At 40.9% G+C, this 25,407-nt stretch overlaps 2 protein-coding genes across 26 annotated transcripts in view; one reads left to right on the forward strand and one right to left on the reverse strand.

Annotated features, from left to right (window-relative positions):
* The window catches only part of Dys (Dystrophin), a 177,817-nt gene that overhangs the window by 98,349 nt on the left and 54,061 nt on the right, over positions 1 to 25,407 (forward strand). For 23 of the 24 annotated variants that reach the window (XM_015182891.2, XM_015182899.2, XM_033381406.1 and 20 more), the window contains one exon: positions 24,786 to 24,958. In XM_015182891.2, coding sequence (XP_015038377.2) covers positions 24,786 to 24,958 — 173 coding nt within the window. Of the gene's footprint in view, positions 1 to 760; positions 800 to 24,785; positions 24,959 to 25,407 lie in introns of those variants that run through there. The other variant, XM_015182896.2, reaches the window with a different exon arrangement.
* LOC6897984 (mRNA 3'-end-processing protein RNA14) lies at positions 8,950 to 9,918 on the reverse strand. 2 transcript variants are annotated; one of them, XM_002138047.3, is made up of 2 exons: positions 9,545 to 9,870; positions 8,950 to 9,493 (listed from the first exon to the last, which is right to left on the reverse strand). In XM_002138047.3, the coding sequence occupies exons 1-2, from the start codon at positions 9,768 to 9,770 to the stop codon at positions 9,096 to 9,098; spliced, it is 624 nt and encodes a 207-aa protein (XP_002138083.3). In that variant the 5' UTR covers positions 9,771 to 9,870; the 3' UTR covers positions 8,950 to 9,095. The 2 variants fall into 2 exon arrangements, with proteins under 2 accessions (XP_002138083.3, XP_015038393.2); XM_015182907.2 differs by having other exon boundaries at positions 9,346 to 9,493; positions 9,576 to 9,918.

Here is a 25,407-nt window from a genome sequence, read left to right on the forward strand (position 1 = left end):
CATGGCGGCAGGGCCTGGCCTCGTACTGGTGGTACTCGTATGACAGTCCTGTACTCCCAGCGTCCCAGCACCTGGCTTCCTCTCGGCTCCCGGCTTGTACCGGCTCTCTCTGTTGACCTAAAAATCTCATTTGGCTGCCTGCATGCTCATTTCTGGCTAGCGCTCACTTTTGTTACTTTACGTTTGTCGCACCTCTTGTTGTTTTGGTGGGCGGTGGGCTTTGTTTACCGGAAAACGCCCCCGGGATAAATGTGGGAAAAATTCTTTGAAATATGGAAAAAAAAATATATATACTTCAACACGGAAAAATTGCCAAGGGAAGTGTGTGCGAAAAGGAAATGAAATTCGAGAGGAGTTTGAGCACCGCAATATGACCTAGAAGAAGTCGCATGTCCACGCCATATGGTTGCTTGGTTGCCCCATGCCCCAGCCGCTGCTCTTCAGTTAATTTCCTGAACATGACGAGCAACTTTTCCTTTTCTTTATTTTTCTTTTTCACTGTTTTCCCTGTTTTTCCCTGTTTTCCCGCTGTTTTTTTTGTTTGTTGGACAACATTTTCAATTGAAAATCAAAGTCCCACAACTTTTTCTCGCACAAAACTTATATTTAATCAAAAAGAAATCATAAGGAAAAATTAAGGCCACTTTTTTTCCCCCTCTTCACGTTACTGACCACAGACTGGGTTTTAAATATTTAATGGTCATGTTTTATGATGGAATATATTTTTAATAATATTTATTTTTCTATTTTTTCATTGCAGGTAAGCGTTCGATGGGGTGGTTGATGGGAGGCGAAAAGGAAATGTGGTTATTGCTGTGAGTAAAAGGCGATTAAAGGTCAGTGAACTTCTGCTTGTGGCAAAAGGAATTTTGTAGAGAAAATATAAAGATATTTTAAAGGATTTCAAGGGGGGAATGTGATCTAAAAGAAAAAAAGATTATGCTAAAAAATAGTTTGATAAATGAAGGAAAAAGAAAGAGAAATATATAGTATATGGTATATTAAAATAAAAAAAATGTAATACCTTAAGAGGCTTTAAAGATGAGAGAACTTCGAAAGGAGGGACCTGTTCAAAAGAAGGATAGTAATCGCATATATCTGTACACATTGTTAGTCAAATATTTCCCTTGAATATATAATCATCAGGCAGCTTAAAAAATCATAAAAAAATATACCTTTTCCTGGGCACAAGATTTCTTAGAAAATGAATATTATAACAACAACATAAATATAATTAGACACATATATAAAATAAATATAAATATAAGCACTTCCCATAACAATTTCTAGATTTCTATTAATATTTTTCAGCTTAAAGAAAACTCTCCAAAATGTGGCATATTTCTTTTTATTTCTGCTACCATTTTTCATTATTTTGTACCCAAGCAAACCAAAAGAACTGGGCCTGACACGGGATTCACGAATTGTCATTCCACTAATTGAATTCAAATCGGATTTAATGTCATTTTGTAAGAAAGAAAAAATAAAATGGCACAGATTTCATACAACATCAGGTTGCCACGGTCTTTCTTTGCCTCGAATACTCGCTGTCTTTCTGTCTCTGTGGAGATGACAATTTAATAAAGTGCAAGTGAAAACCCACAGCAGAGACAGACAGAGAGAGACAGAGAGACAGAGAGGCATTTCTTTATGATTCTCTCAGTGTCACTTAATAATTCAATGCTGCCCCAAAAAAGACATTTTGGTATTCCTCAATTTTATTCGCTTTTTCCAGCACAAAAGTGTCACATGGAAATCTAAATAAGCGAAACAGTGCAAAAGAAAAAACCGAGGAAAATTGTGTTAGAGCCCCGCGACAAAATGATGGATGGGCGAGGGACTTGGGACAGAAAGAAATTAGCGTGGGCCTTAAAAAAGCTTCAAAAGCAATCAAAATGACAACTTAAGTAGGCTTCCCGGCAGCCCAGAGACTGCAAAAAAAAAGGGAGGAAAAAAAGTAAAATTGAAAATGAAATGAAAAAAATACTTTTTCCTTAGAGTTTTCCCTGGGGTCCTTGGGGTTACAGGCCAGTCACAGTCACAGACACAGTCGTAGAATGTGGGCTCAATTAGGGCTTAATTGTTTGTTTTCTCACTTGGCTGGTCGACTGGCGACTGGCGAGTGCTAATTGAACCATCAAAAGTTTTCTCCTGTGAAGTGTGAAAGGCCAAAAGATGTAATTCAATTTATTTTATGTTTTTTCTTGCAGGGGCGCATAAAATGTCTAAAATGTAGAGGGCACAAAACAGATTTTGCTGGGGCCAGGAACCACCCCCCTAAATGCCCATTTAACTTAATCAAGATTTTAATATTTAAAGAATTTCACTAACCAGAAACCCCACTGGCCACAAATTCGTAACATTTTCGTATCTTTTCGGAGATCTCAATTCGCATCTTGTTTTAGTCCTTTCCTCGTGCACTTACTCCTTCTCCTTTCCCTCCACTCCTTATCTTGTGTTTCGGCCCCTTTCTCCACACTCTTTATCGTGTATTTTCTTAGTGGTCCACCCCTTTGATGCCCGCCCGCATATGTATTGTTTGCTGTCAGCCAAAAAGGGTTTTCTGTTCCTTCCTTCCTTCCTTCCTTGCCCAAAACACCAGAAAAAAACTATTCCTTAAAGGACAAGCAACATTATCTCTCTTACATGAGATGCTTGCCACACTTCAATTGCTTGTAAATGCCACACAATAGATACTATCCCCCGCTCTCCCCCGCCTTCTCTTCGACCAAAAGTTTTCCTTGTACTTTTGCCCCTTTTTTGTTGCGGCTTCTGGGGAGGGGAGGGGAGGCTGTCGACTTGATTTTCAGTTTTATGTGTTGCACATTTATTTATTTCGACAGGTTTTTTGGGGGGGCCGAGGGGGTGGCCAAAATGTTCCTTTCTGTGTGAAAATCAATAACAAAATGACAGCCAAATCCCCTAAAAGGTTGTACTTCGCAGACGAGAAAGAGTGAGGAAAGGCAGGGAAAAAGTCTGGAATGAAAGGAAATCTCTAAATATTTAAATTAAGGTCAATCGAGAAGTTCTCCAACTACCGAATGGGGTCAAAGATTATAGATTAAAGGTGGTAGATGATGGATTCCGAAGAGCATTCAAAAAATTTATTTGTGGAAATTAGTTGAAGTTGATTTTTGGCCAGGGATTTTATTTGAAAAATAGTTGAAAGATGGAAAATCGACGGAAATGATGGATGGAAATTAGTATACAATTCCTGTAGAGCACATAAAATGTGGAATCGGGGTTTTGGAGGTGTAGATTTCTTAGCAGAAAATTTATTAATTAATTTTTATTTCAAAATTTGTATACAAAAAATCATAGCTTTTCAAAATTTTTAATTAAAATATAGCTCTTACAAAATAATTGTCTAACATTAAAAAATATGTTTTTAGGGGAATTTCAGGATTTACAGATTGTGGTTTTGGGTTAAAAATATACTAAAATATTTTTAGAGATGTCTTTTTAAAGATGTTCACCCAAAAATATGATATTTTCTAAATATTTATTTATTATATTATTTATATAAATTTTGTATAATAATATTTAAGATATATTAGCCTTTCAAAAGCCTTCCATTTCTGTGGCTCTATGGAAGGTACTGAAAATATTGGCTATAAAATATATATACTGATACAAATTCCCTTTTCAAATGCTTTCCATACACTCAAATCCCTTTTAGTTTCATATCTTAAGGATAGAAAACTTTATCTATCAACTAGAAGGATATTTCCGCTCCAATTCCGTCTCCTTCTTGTAAATCCCCTGGGACATAATTCAGTGCCAGACAAGTGGTACTAAATCATATTTAAAACAGATTAAATAGAGCAAAGAAGCGCCCAGGACATACATAGACTCGTAAATTATAAGAGCAAAAAAGGACGAGAGAAAAGGAGCAACGCAGAGACAAGAGACAATTGAGTTTCAGTCCAGGACTCCTGGAATCGTGTCTGCTGCCAACAAATGACAAATTACCCAGAGCACAAAAATAAAAGCAGAAGACACGATGCCACACGCAACGCACGACAGACAGACGGAGACAGACACGAAAGTATCTACCAGATACAACATGTGTTAACAGGGACAATAACAAGTTATGAGGCAGCAACAGCAACAGCAACAGCAGCAGCAGCTTTTCCTGGGGTGGAAATGTATTTCCACACAAAACTATTGTGCAAATAATGAAGCGCCCAAAGCGCTTGAATCTCAAGTGGAAGGAAGTAAAACTTATAAGCATAATTCCCTAGAGAGAGAGAGAGAGAGAGTGCGATGGAGTCACCAGCTTATCCCCTACATGGCGCACAGACACACACACACACACATTGAGTGCCAAAAGTATTTGCCAACTAGATTTTTGACTTAACATTTACGATGCGTTGCACACACTACTGCTCCCCTACAGGATAGAGGATAGAGTGCCCCATGCCTCATTCTGATCCTCTTTGCGTGGCACACAGCAAACTTTTTTTGTGCACCAGAGGCAGAGACGGGCTTTGGCTCTGTGGCAAATCCCCGCGACCTTTTTGGCTCGCCCTTACGCCCCTTCTCAAACCGCATCCCATTAAGCGCTGGAGCATCTTCTTGGAGGCAGCGGCAGAAGAGCTTAACTTTGATTTCAGCGGCTCTTTCGCCTACTCTTTGGCCAATCTTTTGCCTCGTCTTGAGCCTCTTTTTCTGTTTGAGTGAGTAGGCCACTTAAATACGCGTTAGAGCGGTGACACGATGCCAGAGGCTAGGAGCTGTCAGGACTTGGGTGAAGACCCTAAGGACACCTTTAAGTTGCTTAAGCTATGAACACCTTGAGGGGAAAGTTTTTGCATAAAGAGAGAGGTTCTGGACAAAGGGATTATTTGAAGCAGTTTATAAGCCTTAATCAATCCCATACGATAGTGGCCTCTACATTGAAATGGGGCTCGAAAAGTTCCCTTAGCCTTGGGGCATCTCTTAATCAGAGTCTACTTCTTCCGCTTGTGAACATTTTAAGGTTTTACATGACCCAGAAACTGCTCCAGAGCCTTTTCATCTATTTTTTAGAGCCTACATATGTATATCTTCTTGTTGCAAGATTATTGCTTCAAAGTCCACTTTTCTCATAAGAAATACAGCAAATATAATCTGTATATCTGCTCTGAAGCCTCTGAAACTCTCAATCGTGGAACACATCTTTCTTTTTGAACAATCCATAGGCTTAAGAGATGTTTCTTTATGGTTAATCTGCTAAATATCCTCTAGGAAACTTTCCAGATCTCAAGAAGGTGATAGATTTCCTTCAACACATGGAATCCAGAGACTTTCATCTAGAACCCGCTTCAAATCCTCTTCATCTCCTAGTCATTGTCTATATCATTCACTTTCTACAATCCGTAGGTGGTTAGAAATGTCTCCCCCTGTACAAATATCTCCCACAAAAGTATCTTCTCTCAGTCATAGCCTACAACGGCCATTCTGCTGTGGATACATCATTCTCTTCCTGGAAGGAAACCAATCACAATCCTTACTTCCGCTGACAACAAATCAAAGTGTCAATCCCCCTGTTAAAACATTAACAGAAATCTAAACCTGAAGCTTAAACTTTGTGCCATGACAGCAAATGAGCAAAGTTTCCAACCACAAAGCAAATGATAGTTTCTGTTGAATTGTTTTTGGTCTCTCTGGATGGCAATTATGATGATGGAAATGGGCATGAGGATGATAACAGATGGGGATGTTGACAGCGGCAGGGGGCAATGTAAATGATTAGACTTCAAGTACTACCTGCGGTTCTCCTCGTTCTCAAATAAACAACAAAGTTTCGCCTTTGGCTCCTTTCATGAGTAGGAAAAACTTAACAGCCAAGAAGAGCAACAGAAAGTCTTATTAGCCAGAAGAGAGGAGAAGGGGCACTTGCCGGATGGGGAGAGAGGGAGAGAGAGAGAGAGGAGGAGGTGCAGCCTGCCTGATGGAGCAAAAAGTAGCAGCATCTCCCTGAAAGATAGACAGAGAGCTGGAGAGACCGCCCTTCCTGAAAGATAGACAGAGAGCAGAAGAGGCGTCCCCCCTGAAAGATAGACAGAGAGCAGAAGAGGCTCCTCTTCCTGATGGAGAGAACGACTGCTGCTCTTCTGTTGACAAACTGTGCCTCTCGTTCTCCAAAACTGAAAGAAAGTTTTCCTCTTCTCGAATTTGTGTGTGTTTTTGTAGAAGCCGCAGAAGAAGACTTGAAGCGGCACCACTTAGGCCGCAACTTTATCGCTTAGGAGAGAATGGGGGCTGGGGAGGTGGTGCGAAATTTAGAGAAAAGTAGGTCCTGCCATTAAATCAAAGGGAGAAAGGCAGTAGCACTTGCTGTAATTTGTTTATTGTTTTTTTTTTTTATTAACATAATTGATTGCCAGATTTGTTGGGAAAACAGGGAGAGGGCCAGGCTGAAAAGTTCTTATTAAAGAAAGTTCTGCTGCAGCGGCAGCTGTGCCTTTTTTGGGGGGGGCAAAATCAGGAGCACGCCACTTACACTTCCTGGTTTTCTGGTTTCCTGGCCCTGCTTATCCTTTATCCTTGAGTGAGGTTTCCTTTGCTGCTTTCCCTGCTCGCCCTTTCACTTGATTGATGACGCTCATTTGTGTTACGTGTGTTTTTCCCTGCTTTGGCTCCTCCTCCTCCGTCTCCTTCAGGTGCTATATATATTTTTGCTTAATTTTAAATCAGTTTGCAATTTGTTTTGGGGGGGGGGAAGTTCCCCTTAGCACAGGATACGGTCCTGCGGTTGAATATGGTTTATTGCTCCGGTGCGTGTTGCATACTTTTTGGCGCCTGATCCCCCCCCCCCCCCGTTTCGTTATTTAGTCGTTAGTCCTGCCCTCCCCCTCCCTCCTCCTGTTGTTGTTCTTTATAATGCTTAAGCACACTCACGGGTAAAGTTAACTGCAAGTTAACCAACTTTATTAATGTTTGTGTGTGCCTCCTTTTTTATGGACTACTGTCTGGGGGCCTGGCGTTGTCCTCGTTATTGTGGTTCCTGTTTATTGTTGACTTTGCCTCAAAGAGAAGGAGTCCTGTGTCCTGTGTGTGCTGTGGTCGAAAAAGTTTTCTGTGGCTTGGAAGCCTGGCAATTTTTGTCATTGATTTATTTTTATTAGATTTTTTGCAAAAGACTGTTTAAGGTTTGTTTTTCTCTCATCTTTTACTCATTTAAATTTTCTTAGATTATTGTTTGTATTCTCTAATTCCTAGAGTGCAACAAATAGTGGCATGCTTGGGTAAATATTTTCCAAGCCATTTCCCTGGCACTCAACCAGTCTCACGCACACACTCCACTGGCACTCTTGTGTGGCACTCTCTTGACACCAAATGCCTTGCCACAATAACATATTTTTTCAATTTACCCCCTCCTCTCCCTCTACCGCTTCTAGTTTTTACTCTTTATTTCATTTGCCATTTTTTGAGGTACCCTGGAAGGGGGTATCCATGTTTTTATTAGACTTTTGCAACATGGAGAGGAAAATTAATGATTAAATTATAAGAAAATTGGTAGGTAATTCATGCAAACTCTAAGTATTATAACACCGTTTTATAACACTTTTATTCCATTAAATTCCATTAAAATCTGTTTTATGGAAAACATTATTTCCTTCTTATTTCTAAAGATAATCCAAAGAAATCTCGAAAGTGAAGATATCATATGCTTATACATAACTCCACCAAGTTTCACTAAAGTTTAGAGATACTATAATGATCTTTTTCCCCGTTATTCTTCCAAATTTCATCTAAATCGGATAATGTTTTCATCAAAAACCTATATAGGTCTTTTCATTATAACTTTTTTGTTTCTTTAAATATTCCACTAAAACTCTAGAATCCACAGACTCAAGACCTTTTCCATATCCCAACCAAATTTGATCGAAATCCTTTCACTATATCCCATAGTATCTATAGATCTTTAAGAGTATCTATAACTTCGACGGAAAACCCTGTTTTCCCACAAAGTTGACGCTTTCTGCATTCTGTTTTTGCTTCAACGCCATTAAATATGGCAACAAATGCGATGCCAGCGAGTGCCAGCGAAAAAACTGTTGTTCCTAGACCCCCAGATCCCCCAGACCCCACCCCTCCCATATCGTACATTAGAAGTGTTTGCCCGCCATCATAACGCATTAAAAATTTCGCATCCTCTTTTATTTTTTTTCCTACTAGCGCATTTTTTCCTGCATTTTCTTTTGGCCTGGGAGTTTTTCACGCGGTATTTTCTACTCTCTCTTTCTCTCTGTGTGCTGGCCCCGTCTACCATTATTTACTCGGTTTCATTATGCACTCATTTCATTAAAAGTTAAGTCGCTCTTCGGGGCCCCAGCACCAGCACCAGAGCCAGCATCAGCACCAGGGACAATTTATTTCAATAAATTTAATTACCTCTCAGCTGCAGAGAGCGGAAAACAGGGGACTATTTTTTGTGGGGGAAACTTAATTTTATTTCTATTTTTTTGGGTTTGGGTTCGGGGAGCGAGTAAAAGCCCTTTTCCCTGTAGCAGAATTGTTGAAAATATTTGTCTAGTTTTTTTTCCGTACAGACACAGTGTTGGGTTGGGAATGGGCTTGGTCAAGTGTTGTAAAACTTTCATTACCTATTTGTATTACATAATTGCACTCACGTGTGTGTGTGCCACTGCGTTGTGGCATGCCCTACGAATTTATACAGAATGTTGCTGTTGTACGAACAAAGTTTTTCACCTGCTGGAAAAAGTTTCATCTACTGTGCGTTGATAATTTGTTAAAAGTTTTCCCTACTCTTTTTTTCATGCACGTACGCCTGTGTGTGTGTGTGTGTGTGTGTGTGTGTTTTTCCTCTCATTTTGGGGTTCATCGAGGTCGTTTGGTGGATATTCCGATGAAGTTTTCCTTCATAATTGGTTGAAAATTTAGTTGAAATTCAAATTGGATAACTGTGGGATTGAATAAGTGAAAATTTGTGGTGAAAAATGATTTAAACGATAGTTCAAATGTAATTTCTGTTTATTTCCATTAAACAAAGATGAAATGTAATCCCATTTGATTGATTCATAATGTTTCTGTTGCTGTAAGTCTAAGAAATAGGATCCTTTCTCGTCTGATGGGCGGTTCGATTCCTAGCGGAAGTTAAAGGCACCCATTGGTAGTGCCTTTGCAGCAGGGAAACGTGGAACGCCCTTGACCGGGAAATAGCCCTGGCAGCTTGCACCATTGGACCTTGCAGCAGTAGCAATCTTCTGTGGTGCCTGCATTGCCTTCAGGATGGCCGTGGGACCCATTTTGCAGTGTCGCCAGGGCGGCAACATCAGCCCGGAGCAGGGTCCAGTGGTACTGGGCATGGGCATGTCGGATTTCTGATTTGCCATGATGTCGTTTTTCTCGTCTGTGCTCAGTAGTTTGCTCCTCTTTTTCATCTGCACCTTTGGCACCTTTTCCCAGTCGGCGAGCGTAATGTCGTCGCTGTGCCTATCGTTTCTATTTTCGTGGGCTTGCATCAGCAGTCGATGGGTCCTGGCTGCAACATAATCATTGGGGCATTAGTCGTTCTTGTGGGGCAACCACTTACCGTAGACCAGCTCCAAAAGCTGCTTTCGTACTTGCGGTTCCACAGTGAGATCCGCATCAAATACTAAATCGATGGCGCTATCCAGAAACTCCATATCGGCATCCATGTCCACTTCGGCATCCATGTCTACCTCGACATCCATGTCCACTTCGGCATCCATGTCCACTTCGGCATCCATGTCCACATCGGCATTCATGTTTTCTTGCTTTTTTTCGGAGGGAGTCATTTTTCGATTTCAATTAAAAAGGAAATGTCAAGCGAAATGACATGGTAGAGATGGCCTAGAGGAAGGTTTAGAGAACTATCGCTATCGATTGCCCAGCATTTCTATCGATGGTTATGTTAGGGATATTCTATATTTGTAGGAATTTCAATCACCCAATGTTTATTAATATTTTAGTTTACTGGAATGGTTTAAAACGTGCTCACAATGCTGCTTACAATTATTAAAGTATTTTATAGACAACAGCGAGTTGTTTTTTGTTAATGTTTCCCTAATGACACTCAGATTACTTATCGATAGATGGGTATCGATCAGGTCCGTTTGTAGTTTGGTTTCCCGCCAGATTTAAATACCACAAAAATGGAATTTATTAATATATAATTATTAAAATTAAAAAAATAATTAAAGCTTCTAAAAAACCTACATTTCTTCTATTTTTAAATCCTGTGTCAATACTTAAATTAAAAATTCAATCATCCTTTTGAAAATGACCTTTCAAATGCAAAGCCACGCCCTCTGGCCTGTGTCCACTGACCCTCTGGGCCACTGCATTGTTTTGTGTCAATTAAATGGCATAATAATATTTCTCTCCACCCACCCCCGCCTGGAGGGATTCCAGGGGTTATACCATATTCATGGCACATTAAATTCGCGTTAATTTGTTTTCGCGTGTTATTGGAAACAAACACACACGCGGGGGGTAGTGGGGTGGTATATCCTGGGGATCCTTGGGATTTGCATATGCTGGATATAATTTATTAATTACCCGCATGAAATTACAATTTTGCGCACAATTAATTTGAAATTCGTTTCCCCCCATCTCTTTTTTTACCAGTGGTTTTTTTTTGTCCACCACAAAAGTGGGAGTTTTTTTGCACAAAAAAAAGAGTTCTTTCTCTTTCTTTTCCCCCTCTAATCTGGGAATTTTCTCCTCCCTCTTTACCCTCCTTTTTTTTAGAAAACATTTCCTGCAAATGAAAGTTTGGCGCGGAGTGGAGAGGAGAGCAGTGCGGAACATGTGTTTAATTCCCTTTTACAAATTCTATTTTCGTGTGTGTGTTTTTCCTGTTTGCGTTTTTTTATTTTATTTTAGTTTCCGTTTTAAAATTTCCCGCTGTTCTACATTATTTTTCCGGGCTTTCGTTTCTTTGTTTTCTCTCCGAAAGCTGCTGCATTTTCCTCGGCTTTTGCATAACTAATTAAAGTTTTTGTTGTTGGACGTCGTTTCGCAGAAAGAGAGAGCCAGAAATTATTATGACATGGAAAAGGCGTTAGAATGCCCCGCCCCCACACTGTCAGGGAGGCAGAAAGATGGACAGGACTGACATTAATTAGAAGCGAAGCTACAGCTGTCGGGGATTTACCATATATTTTCAGTAAGCTGCAGATGGGAGTTTTTCGGGAAAATGGCAAAGGAAATTAATGTGGAAATTCTTTGGGGTAGCATTTAAACAGAAGCAGCCTTCGCCCAAGAAATGGTTAAACTTTCATTGTACTTGGTCTCTGTTTTGGAAGGACGAGCGGCCATCAAATGTTGCTTCCACTGCCACTGTACCATTTCCTGTACCTTTCCTTCATCCTTCATTCCTCCGTCATTGTGCAACCAAATCACATCTCAATAAACCAACTTCCGCTTAGAGACTGCTCCCTCGCTATTGGCCCTGCATCGAGTGGCTCTCTCTCTCGCTCTCTCTCTCTCTTCCTTTTGGCCCTCATGCACTCTGGTTCATTACATCGTTTTCATTTAGCCAATTTGCTCACTTGACCAAAAGTTGATTTTTTATTACGAGTATTTGCTCGAGAGGGAGGATGGAAGGGTGGCCTGGCCATGGCAGCAGCTCGTCAGGAAAATTGAAATGTTTTCGGGTTTTGCTTTGTTTTGTTGTAGTCGTTTTTTATTTGGCTCAATGCCCAGGATATGCTCGAAGGCGGAGAAGGAGAGTCCCTGAATGGCTCAATGACCGGATGACTGACTGAATGAGTGGCTTCTCTATAACTAGTTGCATTTCGGGCTCTTTGCTGTGTGCCCCCAGGGGTAAAGTGTCCAGCTATATTTCTGCTCCTTGTCTTCCCTGTCTCCCTGTCTCCCTGTCTCACTCTTTGTGTGTGTGTCCTGGCAGCAGCTTTCAATATCTGTTATTGTCCTGCCTTTGACTTCCATTCTGGGGTCTCCTGCCATCCGTTTGCATGCTACTTAATGTGGCATTTTGATGCTGCCACTACGTGACTCTTGACCATCCACCGAGAGGTGCTTCTGCACTCCCTATTGTCTGTCTCTAAACACTAAATTTTTGACTCAATGCTTGCATCAAGAAGTCTCAGGAGGTGTCTATTAGCCTCGAATGAGTTTAGTTGCAGACTTTGATAGCTTCAAGAAGATACAAGTAGTTAGTAGATGATTGAACTTTTCATGTCTCCACTCTATTTCGAAGCTTAAAAAATTACTTAATGAATGGAAGATCGATCGAAATATTCCACTCTGATGATAGTTGTTCATCTTTGAGATACATTTTGCCTAAAGCCATAACCAATGAGCAGGAGAAAGAACAGACGAATGAATCCAAACAGATAACGAAAATGTGCATGTGAGCAAGTCATGAGGAACGAGACCAATTCTCCCCTGACCTCTCATTCTTTTTCCATGGCTCTGGCATCGTTGAAAGAATTCATGGGTAACAATAGCTATCATGTGCTTATCTTGCAAGATGTAAAGAAAAAATATACATTTTCTTTAGTAATCTTAAGTTTATCAACAAAAAGTGTCTCCAAACTATAGATTAGATACCACATGATGGATAGTCAGAGTTATATCCCACCTTTTAATAAGGATCCACCTTTTACGCGTTGCCTTGATTTCAGTATAGAGCTTGGTACTTTTCACACGCCTTTTGGAGCCCTTCCTAACCTTTTGGCAGTCGCTCGCTCCCCTGCTGATATTTCCCCAAAAGTCTACTCGTATTGCGTACCACTGGCGCCAAAATAAAAAACAGCACAGACAGCACAAGTAAGTTTAATTTGTTTATTAAAACTTAAACGAGTTTTGTGTGCTCAGAGGCTTAAGGGGATGACTACTCGTTGCCTGGCAAAGAGCTCATCATCACCCAGCCAGCCACCAGGCCACCAGCCACCAGACGACGAGGAGGACACTTTTTAAACTACTTAAACTTTGCCGTGTACTGTGTGGCTCTGCTGATTCCTCCGATTCAAAGACCCCCCCTCCCAGTTCCCGAGACCTCCGTCTGGGTATGTTGGTGTTTTGACCTGTGTAAACGGACGCTCATATGTGATGTCTGCAGGGATAGCGATCCAACCATGTGCCAGTCCTTTCCTTTCCTTCTGCTGGGATGTGTGTGTACTTCTGGCTCAGCATTTAAACAGTTTTTGTGGGGTTTTCGGGGAGGAAAACCTCGTAAACATCAACTTCAAACTTTATACACGATGACGAGCGATGAAAGCTCTCTCTCCTCTCTCTACTTTTTGGGGACTTTTCAAATTAGTCGTAATAAATAATTAAGCATATCGCATGCATATTTACAAAGTACAACCCCCCAAAACCAGGAGCAGCGGTTGGGGAGGGGGGTGGGATTGCAGTTGATATTTGTCTGGGTTTCTTGGGGCTGTGTTTTCTCACTCTCTTTTGGAAGAAAGTTTATGCGGTTAAATGCTGCCGCTGTTGCTGTTCGTTCAGGAAAAGTTTTCATACGAGTATTCAGATTATGAACAGCTATAATTTGAGATAAATTGGTGGAAAAACTTAATATTGGAAGAAGAAATACCCCCCATAGTAGGATAGGCACTATCCTTGGGGAAAAAATCCTGAATAAGTTGTGGCATTGAAGATTTTTCCTTTAGAAGAACAGAATACACAAGTTTTACTGTAATTGCTGTACAGATCATCAATTGATAATGGCTTTAATATTTTTATTTGATTTACAAACCAATTTAATAGAAAGAACATATGGGATTAACTCTTAAAACTTAGCTTTCTGATTCATTTTTTCCACATTTTATATGTCGGGTTTTTCTTTCGATTGTTTTATCTGTTTCCATTGCCATTTTCCACACTTCCAACTACTCTCTGAGCAGAGCAAACCATTCCATAATAACTCTCTCGCTCTCAGCATACCAAAGGATTGTCTACGACGCAATAACCATGCCGCTCTTTCTCTTTCTAACCCCACACACCACACTGCCGCTCAACGCGCGCTCTCTTGTTCTTGTCGCTATTGATCCTCTCTAAGCGTGCTGTTGCTCTGCCTACGCTCTCTCTCCCTGTCGCTAACAGCAATGGCACAGGCAGCGGACAAGAACAAACATGCACAGCAATGGGATAGGCATTGGACTATTTCAAACGGTAAATCGCAAAGAAGGCAGCAAACAGATCATAATACACTGAGAAAATATATTTTAAGCCACATTTATGTCTCTGTACAATTAAATAACCGTAACATAACGAAAAAATATCCCCATCATTTCGAGTACAAACATTTCTATCCCCTAAAACATTTTGCTGACACAATTTTTGTGTGTAAGTAATTTACATACTCGAATATTTGCATAAATATATCCTATCTATCCTTTACCGAGTCACACCCGGCTCTGCTGGAAGATATTTCAATATTTGTTGGGGCTCACAATTGAATTTCACTTTATGCCCTGTGCACATTTTTAAGTGCTCTTTTTTGGCTGAGACTTTAGGCCAAAAGTCGTCGTCCTCGTGGCCGGGATAACATTCATTAAATCCTAATTTGCAGAGCATTACGACTCGCTCGCATATGTGGAGGATACGTACATACATTGTAAATCCTCTCACACTGAAAGAAATGTTGCCTTTGGAATTTCTCAATTATATTTTTTGGCAAAAGTCTTTGCTTTCAGAGGAATTTTATTATCCTCGATGTGAAGGATGGTGCAATTATAGCGCGACTGCCACAGAAAACATTTTTCTGTATTTCAATTTGCATTCTATATATTTTGTTTCTGTTTTTTATTTTGACTCGCGAAAATTCCTTTCGGGTGGTTTTCTTTTTCTTTATGAATTTTAATGAGCGTCCCTTTTGCTGCTCGTTTGCTATGCAACAAAAACAAAAAAGGCAAAGAAAATACGAGGAAAAACTGAAGGAAAAGCCAAACGACAGCCGCAGAGGGAGCGAAAGATATATATTTTGTTGCAAACAAAATTTTAGACATTTGAAATCCTCAATGCAAATGTCACTTCCAGTTCAGGACTCGTTGGATTTGATTTTTTTTTTGTGTTTTTTTAGTTTGAGTTTTTGTTGCAGTTTTTTGTCTCAGTTTCTTGTTGATTTTTGCTGAATATTCAAGTTATTTTTCTTTGAGAGTATGCCATGAGCTTAGGCCTTGATGAGATGTTTGGGAAGAGATGAAAAACCAAGAGTTGTTGATTCTTTAAGCGGATCCCAGCAGCAACCCTTTATAGAGGACCCCTTACCCTCTTGCTTTTTCACTGAATCTCTGCCTAGATGACTATAGATCTAAATGTCTCTAAAAGTATCCACAGCCCCTGCCTGTGATGGCACCTTTCCTACTTCCAACTCCTTTTCTTTTTTTTGGTATTGCGGCAAAAATTTCTTGTTTGCAGAACGCTGCCAACTGGGCCACTGCTGCCACCGTCCCAGCCACCTCCTCCTGCTGCTAAATATTCGTTAACGTGGCGAACAAATTTCGTTGGCAAACAGAACGTTCGAGGTCTGCAGAACAGAGATCTCGCCGCGTGGCTTTCTCTTTATAAAATTTACATATTTGCACATCTAAATCGCTGGGAATTTGCATTGTTTGGCCAGGCTTGAAGGCTGCTGGTGCGACGAGGCATGTGGCAGGACATTTTGGTGGTTTATTTCTGTCAAAAAGATGTGCACCTTTGACTGGGGGACTTTGACTCAGAAATGGTCCTTTAAAAATATTGAATATTTTATGAATAGTTTTGATGTAGTTCATTCTTTCAGAAAGAAGCAGGAAAATATTTTTAGTTTTTCACTTTGTTTCTTGAGGTTTTCCTTTTATTTCAATTGCAGAAAGAAGGAAAATTCCTTTGCCAGAAATATTATACAAAGAACTTGTTTTTTTTTTTTGATTGCAGAAATATTTTCTGATTTTTCCAACATTTATTTGGTGTTCAACAAGATACAATTTTTACACATATTTCATGCCCGCACAGAATCATTTCTGTGGCTCAACTTTCACTTGCATTTCACAGGCCCAGAAAATACATATTTTCCTTCAATTTTTTGTTGCCGCCCGTCCTTGAACTTTCACCCCAAATTTCACTGCGCAACGCCCTCGCATAAAATATTCGCTTGACCCTTTGGAATATTACTTTCCACAGCCGTCCGCAGAACAATTTTCTTAATTAAAATATGTTTTTACCGCAGCATTTCCATTTCCATTTACATATGCATTAAATGTTCAACATTTCATTTGGAATATTTTTTTTCTCTTTTTTTTAATGAATTGCCAAACATAAATTTGCGGCATTTGCTGTTGCAAACTGTTTTTAAATTAATTAATTAAAGTGTAATTTATTAAAAAGAGAAAATCATTTAAGGCAAAAATATCACACTTTTTGGGCCAATTGAAATGCGAGCCTCGAGGCGTATGATTAATATGGGGCGTGAAAAATATGTATATTTTCCTTGCCTCTTTTTTATTTTTTTTTTATTTATGACTGAACGTTGAACTTTCCGCTAAAGTCAGAGTCCCATTGGCGGGGCAGAGGCATAACAACTGCCACTCGGGGGATTTGGGTTAATAGCCCGTAGTCGTAGTCGTAGCCATGATGGAGAACACCAGCAACAACAATGGCCAACAACAGCCTTCGCCAGCAGCCAGCAGCCAGAAGCCAGCAGCCAACAGCCACAAAGGTGGCACGACGTGTACGTGCAAAGCTCACAGAAAATAATGGCAGAAAGGGAAGCGGCACAAGAGTCACGGAGGGACACAGCGGCAGCAAGGGAAGAGGCACAGAAGCGGCAGCAACAGCAGCTCAAAGGTGGAGCAGGACAGACAGGACAGGACAGGAGAGTAGCAATATGGAGAGAGAGATCATGTAGAGGGTTTTCTGGATGGAAACGTACAACTATATATGACAGAGGCAGAGCAGTAGAGGGACAATTGTTATAGCAGCTTAACAGCCTGACACACACTACAGAGACCCGGGGAATGAGAATGAAAAGGGGGTCCCTGAGAGGGCCAGCCAAATGAAGAAACTAACCCGAGACACGAGGCATGAACGGTGTCTCTCACCTGCTGTTGACAATAAAAAACAATGACAAAGGAGGCACCCAAAGGCAGAAAAGATGCTGGAAGAGGAGTCGGACCAAACAGAGGCAGGACTACATGACCAGGAACCCCTAAAAATGCAGGATTAAAACTCTAAAAGCGACTCGGCTTACCCTAAATGTTTCTATTTTCAATTCAATTTATTATATTTGCATATATTCTAACAAATTTCCTACAAGTTGATTTAGGCAGACACATTTTGACACTTTTCTGGGCAGAGAAACAATAAAAATGATGACAGCAGGAGGAGTAGTAGGAGTCGGAGTAGGTCCTTGAGGAGAGCGAGCACATAACGAGCTGAAAAAGATGCTTTGAATACAAAATACAAAAGCAAAGGACATAAAAAATAGAATGTGCACGCAAACAGAAACAATGAAGGTGCAAACAAAAAAAGGAAAAGGTGGAGAACAGAACAAAATGCTGACTGGAAAACCCCAAAAGGAAAAGCCCCCACAAGTCATAAACTTAAGGCGGCAGAGGAGGAGAAGGAGAAGGCGAAGAAGGAGTACAGTACCACTGCCAGACAAAAAAGGATTATAAGCGTGAAATCCTCCTGAACCGGCTCCGGCACCGACTTTGTCCCCTCGTTTGCCGAAGTAAATTAAAGCTGACACAGAGAACTGGCCGAAAGAGAGGTGGAGCTGGGTCCTGGTCCTGCTCTGCATATGTGGGGTGGGTGTCTAATAATATGGTCAACAGCAGAGCCAGAGCATCCAGTGGCAGCCACAGATAGCACCAGTAGCCGTGTGCCCGTGTGGCCGTGTGGCATAGAACATTTAACTCCACTGACTTTTGTGTTTTCCGTTTGGCTGTGGCATCGACTGCTTGCTCTTTTTTTTGCTGGGGCTTAAACGAGCCACAACCACATTGATTGCCAGAGACTTGGCCAGCAGCAGAAAGCCCGATAGGAAGAGCCAACCGCTTGCTAACCTGGTTTGTTACCTGATTATACACATTCCCCTATATACAGTGTGTGTGTGGGGAGGGTCCTGTCTATTTGCTCAGTGCAGCGTAAACTCCCGTAGATAAGTCAAAGCCAAGTGCAGCCAAGTTAATATTGCATGCGGATAAATTGAAGCTCATATTCCAGTTCCATCCTCTCCAAAGCCATCTCTCTTTCTCTTAAGCTCTACTGCCTTTTGCAGCTCTTAGCTCCTGCCGTCTCTTTCTGTTTAGTTTCGCTTGGCTTTGATTCTGTCTCTGGTGCCCCTTGGCTTTATGCATTTTTGATTTTCAGAGTCTCTGCATTTGATGGCCAAAGTTTTCGTTTTGTCATATAAATGTATACCCTTTAGTACCCGAAGGCTCAAAGGGTATATATGGGAGCTTAAAAGCAGACTTGAATATTTGTGTGATTTGATATTTAATTAAGAAAACACATACATTCGAATAAGCTGGAACATCAAAAGAAAACAGGAAATTCTAAGTGTCTCAAGCAGTGAAGACATATATTGTGGGATCATATTGTGTGTGATATCGGGCCTAAACGCATACATTCGAACGCCCTTCTGCGAAGAGCCTCATGGCGAATGCGAGAACTCCCAGCCGAAGACCCCTGGGATTTTTGTTCTTTATGGCTCGTAACTCTAGAGATGGTTAGTGGCCAAGGACATGGTGTGCCAGAGTAACGATAGTCGGCATTTCTATCGGTGGCTCCAGCACTTTAATCGATGGTTATTGGAGGGTGTTCAGGGATAGCCCTTTTAATTAATGTAGATGAAAACTTCAAGTATTTGTAGAAATATTTATATGTTCATGATTCCCATTAAATACTCCACTCTGGACTCCTAGCAAATGGGTATCCCTATAGTCCATTCACTGAAAATACTTCCCTGATTTTGTGTGCTTCTCTAAGCATTAAAGAAAGTTTGTCAAACATTTACCAGAAACTTTCCAAAACTAAACAAAAACTAAGTTTTTCTTTGCCAAAAAGAAATCTTTTATTTGTACAGTGCGGTTCGGCAAGAGCTACAAAATATATCGCATGTATTCCGGAATATATAATTTTTAATGTTCTCTCATAAGCCCCTCCCAGAAGTAAGCCATCATCAACATTGATTACCTTCCTCGCTGTATGCTCTCGCAAGTGTTTTCCATTATTATGGAACATTTCCCAAATGATATAACAAGGAATAAACATAATCGAATAAATAAGGGGCGATGTTTTCCCTTAAAGAAAACCGATATAAGCAAATCAAAATTTCAGTTTCCCTGCCACATACCTGCCTTTTCCTCCTGCCTGGATCCTGTATGTGTCTCTGCCTCCTTTGGAGGGCTCAGAGCTTCGGTCATAAAGGATTTACACGGATGTTAACACAGCAGAGGGCCGTGGACTAAAATATGTAAAATGCTACAATCCATGTGGATGGATAAGCACCCCGGAATGCGTGAAGGGCCCTGTTTAAATTTGTTGTCATTTTTGTTTTCACTCAATGCCTCCTGGGTCCTGAACGTCCTGCGTCCTGGGCTGTCAGTAATGCCTGAACGCCCCTTGTGAGCACCACTTGACAGCTTTCTGTCCCTCCCCCGCCAAAGAACTGTGTGAAACATTCGTCACTTCCCTTCAAGGGAAGTCCTGGGACTGGGACATTGCCTGGTGATGTGTTTATTATGTGCCTCTAATATATTTATGAGGCGTCTTATAAACGCATTTTCATTTTATTTACATTGCCTCCTGTCTGCTCAATCCCTCAATCACCATTCTATACGAGTATAAATAAAGAAAGAACAATCAAAGCACCAAAAATAATGCCCCTTAGGTATTTTTGGGTTTTTTCTAAAACGAAAGAAATTTGATTTCAAATTCATTCAGACATCTTGTGCCGCCTTTCGACGGGTTTGATTTCTTTTTGCGTGTGCATATATTTATCATACGCACTGTCTCTGTGTGTGTCTGTGTGATGATGCGCATAATTTTCTTATGAATTTATATAGGGGAAATTATTTGTGGGGCTAAGTGTCTCAACGAGTGGCTTAATCGAATCGTGTGCTGCGTACGGGCTGGAAATTCCAAATTTGATTAAATTTTTCTTTGGTGGCTTTTGGGCCTGGAATACCTTTTGGGTGGGAAATTATATAGGATTTGCCTTAAATTTACATTCTGGAATGTAAATCTGTCCTTAAAATATCTTAAATGTAGAGAATATCCTATGATTTCCATACATTTATCAAAGGATTTGTTATCAATGGATATTTTCCAATGAAGTATGATTTTCCCCAAATCTTAGATCGTTTAATGGCTATATTCTATCGGAAAACCTTTTTGTTGTAACGTCAACGCCATGATTCGACCGATGGGCGCTGCTGCATGACACTCGATACTTAATTATAAAATACCGCATGATTTCCTGCTGGAATGTCTTTTGGCTATCATTATTTCCTTCCAATTGAAGGAATATATGCCAGGAAAAAACCTTTTGGCCATGAAATATCCCATGATTTCCCCTGAATTGAATAAATACTTCCACCAGGAATAAGTTTTTGTAGTGAAATTCTTCATGATTTCCCTAGGAATATAGCTCTTCAGGGGATATATTTTAAGAAACCATCTTTAAGGCTTGAAATATCCTACGATTTCCCCTCAATTTAAGTCCCACAACCTTTTTCCATGAAATTACATATGATTTCTTCAAAAATGTAACCTCTTCAGTGGCTGCATTTCCCTCAAATACCGTGTAGACCCACATTTTTCCTTTGATTTGATTAGCTCTTCAATGACCCGGCACTCATCTCATGGAATGCTCGTTGGGGTTATGAAATTTGCTTTAATTGGCGGCTCTTAAGCTACCAGTCCTGCTTGCCCTTTCATCTCTTTAAGGACTCTGCCGCTCTAGAGTAATTTAGAATCCTTAAATTAACCCATTCAGGTCATGGGGGCTAGCAGTGGGCAATGAATGCTGTCATAATTATGTGAAGGAAAAGGAAAAGCCCCGCACGAAGAAAGGAAACTATCGCGGCAGCCATTCAGCTGCAGGCCAACGAGAGAGAGGGCGTTACCAGCCACGCCCCCTAGCTACCTAGCTCTCTCTCTCTCTCTCTCTTTGTCTGTATGGTAGCTATCTATCTTCTTCGCTCACGCACATGGCATACGGATACGTTGAGGTCAGGTCCAGGACGAGGGCAAGCCATGGCATGGCATTTACTTAATTGGCGCTTAAAACTGTAAAATGCAGTTCCACATACACATACACGTGTCCTGTAAGCTCTCTTCTTGGTGTGTGTGTGTGTGTGAATCCACCCCGTGTCGGTGTCGTGACTTGGCAAGGACACAAGCAGCAGCATCAGCCGCTGCCGAGGAAATGTGAAAAATGAGCCAACAAAAGCGCGTCGGAAAGGCAACACACACACACGTACAGTTATAGCTGGAAATGTGTTCGTATGCGTGTTAGTGTGTGTGTAACACATACATAAGAGCAGCTTACGGCTGCATTTGTCGGCCCAAAAGCCTTTTTTTTGGCCAAAGCTAATGGTCTTGGCCGCCTCTTGCCACTCACCAAACACCACACACCGAAAATGCTGGCGCTTTTTATATGCCATTAATAAACCCCGTGAATAGGGAGTGTGTGCTTAGGAGGCAGATGAGAGGCCTGCAGGATACCCTGGAATGGATTTTGGTAACGAAATCGTGAAGGATGAGGGACTCCAAGTGGAGGAAAAGGGATCAAATTTGGGAGTCATCAAAAAATCAAAACCATTATGCAATATGGTATCGATAAATAATCGATAAGTATCAATTTATCGACATACAAGTCTATTAATCGATGGGCATCAATATGAAAATGATAACTTTGAGCAAAAATTCATAATTTTTGTTGATAAATTTATCGATACAATTCTTTAATCGATAACAATCATTCCGATGCACCAAAACGACGAAAACGTACAGCCATTTTTCAATACTCTATCGATAACTGTTTGAAATGCATCACTGCAACTATCGAGATTATGTGTGGTATCGAAAACCTATCAGTAATCGACTTTAAACGCCTTTTCATTAATATTCTCCCGCATTCGAAGGGTTACTCGAAGGTTGTACTCTCAATTTACTCATTTCGAAGATTAAATTTTGCTCCATTACTTATCGATAACTAAACTCAAGTAAACTTAATCGATAATTCTTTAATTTAATTCCTTAACCTTTTCGTAGCACAGAAGTCATACCTTATTGTAGATTCCAATCAATATCATTCTTCAATAAATAACCTCCACTCTTCCCCCACCACGACCTCCATTCCTTATTCGTTTCCAATTCGATACGGGAATTGGAATAATGAAGTATCCCTTAAGGTTTCGCTGTAGGTCTTTCCAGTCATAAATTATCCACAGTACTAGCCTTTTGCAGGACCTCCTCGGATGCCACCAAACTACTTTTTCCACGAAAAAAAAATAGGGGATATTTGCCAAAAAGAAAACTTCATTCGCACATAAGTCCAAACACGTGTTTTGAACGCTAAGAGATTTAAACAGAGACATAAAGAGGGAGATGGGGTAGGTGGAGCGCTGAGAGCACTCTTCTCATGCAGGAAATTGTGGTCTTTCGTGGCACAAATTAGCGGCATTAAATCGAGGTAGCCTGAGGCTCGAGGCATGGCCTGGTCTGGCCTGCTCTGGCCAGTGGGCGGGTGGGGGGTCAACAAAACGGGATAATGGCCAGAGAATGCGTTCAGTGGCGCTACAAAATGCTGTCGCTGTCCTCGTTGTCGCTGTCGTCCCCATAGCTGGCGGCATTTTCTCATTTTAATTGATTTAATCGGCTTTGGCGCATGTGTCACACAGAGGGGAGCCAATACCACATTTCTGATACCCCCATTCACTCAGACTCTCTCCTTCTGCACTGTACTTTGCTGCTCATTAAAAATGCTTCGTTGTTTTGTTTTCCTTACCACCGCATCCCCCCGTCCCACCGCTTTTTCCTTTTTGTTTGCCCCATTTCCGGTCTATTGACGTATAAACAATTTTTGCGCATTAATTGAATCGCCATGTTGGATGCTAAGTATGTGTGTGTGTGGGTGTGACATGCATAAGCCAAATTAATTGGAGCTTCACACACACTCACACATCACTTACGCACAGATTTCCCTTTCCCCTCATCAAACCAAAAGAATGCCATTTTCAAAGGGTATATTGTCTTAAGGGTTGGGCAATGAAAAGGCAGCTGAATCGGTCGACATATGCATTTCAGTCTGTGATGTACAGGCTTGCTCTTTAGTGTGTTGATTTCCCTAGTTTTCTATCACTAAAGCTCCACCTTCTCTGGCATATACCTTGGGCTTAGATTTCCCTTTGACTCTACCTCAAACCCCCCCGGAAAGAACTCTCTTTATAGGTTTTTGTTTACTTGCAACAAAGCCAACGAGCGTCCTAATGAAGGTTTAATTAGTAAAAACACACACGCACAGACACAGGCACACACGCACGTACAGAGAGAGAGAGAGAGAGAGAGAGAGAGAGGGAGAGGGAGAGGGAGAGAGAGAGTGTGAGAACACGCAGAGAAGATGGATTCTCTGTTAGCATTTCAATTATTTTTATGCTTCCCGCTGGCTAATTCCCCAATTTTAATTGGGTTTATTTGATATTACTTCACGTGATTGATTGATTGATCAAATTACAAGGAAATCTAATTAGGAATTAAAGAAAAACTAGCAAATCATAGGCTGTTTTTGTTAGCCTGGCAAGGCCATGGCTAGATTTTCCAACACTGCTTGGTTTGAGTGTTGAAAACGTGACTGAAATCATCAAACATCAAAGCTTTTTCAGCCTTGAAATATGCCTGTCAAATCACTACCAAAAAGATTGATAGATTTTCCTTTTCCAACACTGCTCGGTTTAAGTGTTGAAAACATGACTAAAAATCTGAATCGTCTGCACTTTAAAATAGCTTCAAACATCAAAGCTTTTTCAGCCTTGAAATATGCCTGGAAATTCCCTACAAAAAAGATTGATTGATTTTCCTTTTCCAACACTGCTTACTTTAAGTGTTGAAAACTTGACTGAAAACCTTAATCGTCTGACCTTTAAAATAGTTTAAAACATCAAAGCTTTTTCAGGCTGGAAAATGCTTGCCAAAAAAGAGCCGTTTTCGAGGGTAAAACCCACATCAAATCTCTACCGGAAAACCCTCGACTTAGTTTGAGTGGGGCGGGGGGGAGGAGTGGGTTAAAACCGCAGCAAAATATTTGACCAACAAAAATATAAACTAAAAAGCACAAAACATACAACAATTTTTAAGCCTTGGGACAAATACAAACACCTGCCCATACGACAGGCTGCTGTCCAAAAAGAGAGAGAGAGAGAGAGGAAATATATGACAGCCAGAGAGGGTTAAGGCAGAAACGGGAAAGAGGAAACGGGAAACGGGAAACAGGATGCGGAAACAGAAGGAAGCATCTGGGGGACACATGCGGTTAATAATTGGTTAGGTGCAGAGCAGCTTTACCAAAAAACTTGTCACTCAACCGAGCACCGAGCAACCGAGCACCAAGTTCTGGCTTCTCAACTAATCCCCTGACAAGAACAATGCACAGAGTGTTTTCCGGGTGGAAATTCCCAGCCAGTAAAGCACTTGAAATGCCCCAAATTTGCACAGTGCTTCCTGCTTCCTATTTTGCCCCGAGTTATGAATAAACTGAATTTTTATGAACATTTGCCCGTTTTTGCCCACTCGCGAGCCATAAAACTGTTTTTCTCATGCTCCAATTTTCCTCTCGTGCTTTTTTGCAGGACCTACAATCGGAAATTGAAACCCATCGCGTGGTGTACGATCGTCTCGATGGCACTGGGCGGAAACTTTTGGGTTCGCTCACCTCGCAAGAGGATGCGGTTATGCTGCAGCGTCGCCTCGATGAAATGAATCAGCGTTGGAATAATTTAAAATCGAAAAGTATTGCAATCAGGTAAGTGCTTTTTCACTTGTTTTTGTTGTTGTTTGTTTCCTTATTTTTCCGCCTGCCAATCCTGTAAAAGCCTTCTCGTCTGGCTGTGGAGTGGCAGCGGCGGTGCCACGACGCTTCCTGCGGTTGAATAGAATTTAAGTAGCTTTCGCGTAGTGCTTGAACGCGTTAATTGTTGGGCCAATAAGTTGTTCCTTTAAGGACCAAATAGTGCGTTAAATGAATGATTATGCAGACGGAAAAATCTTAATCACCAAAAAGGGAACGAACATTAATTAAGCTCCCGAGAAAAGAAAGAAAAAGATACAATTTTAACCATACTTAAAACCCCTTTTTATTCCTTGTTCCTTATGCCTTGAGTGGGGTGGAAGGAGCGGCAGTCAAGCGAGCAGCAGTGGAAAATCAATATTAAAAACGAAATGCGTGAAAAGTGATGGAAAATGGGAGGACGC

Source organism: Drosophila pseudoobscura, chromosome 2, assembly GCF_009870125.1.
Source record: "Drosophila pseudoobscura strain MV-25-SWS-2005 chromosome 2, UCI_Dpse_MV25, whole genome shotgun sequence".
Classification (NCBI taxonomy): Eukaryota; Metazoa; Arthropoda; class Insecta; order Diptera; family Drosophilidae; genus Drosophila; species Drosophila pseudoobscura.

Coding starts and splice junctions, on each gene's coding strand:
- LOC6897984 (XM_002138047.3), bottom strand. CDS start 9,770: ATGACTCCCTCCGAAAAAAAGCAAGAAAACATGAATGCCGATGTGGAC. Junction 9,494..9,544: donor GCTTTTGGAGCTGGTCTACG/GTAAGTGGTTGC, acceptor ATTATGTTGCAG/CCAGGACCCATCGACTGCTG.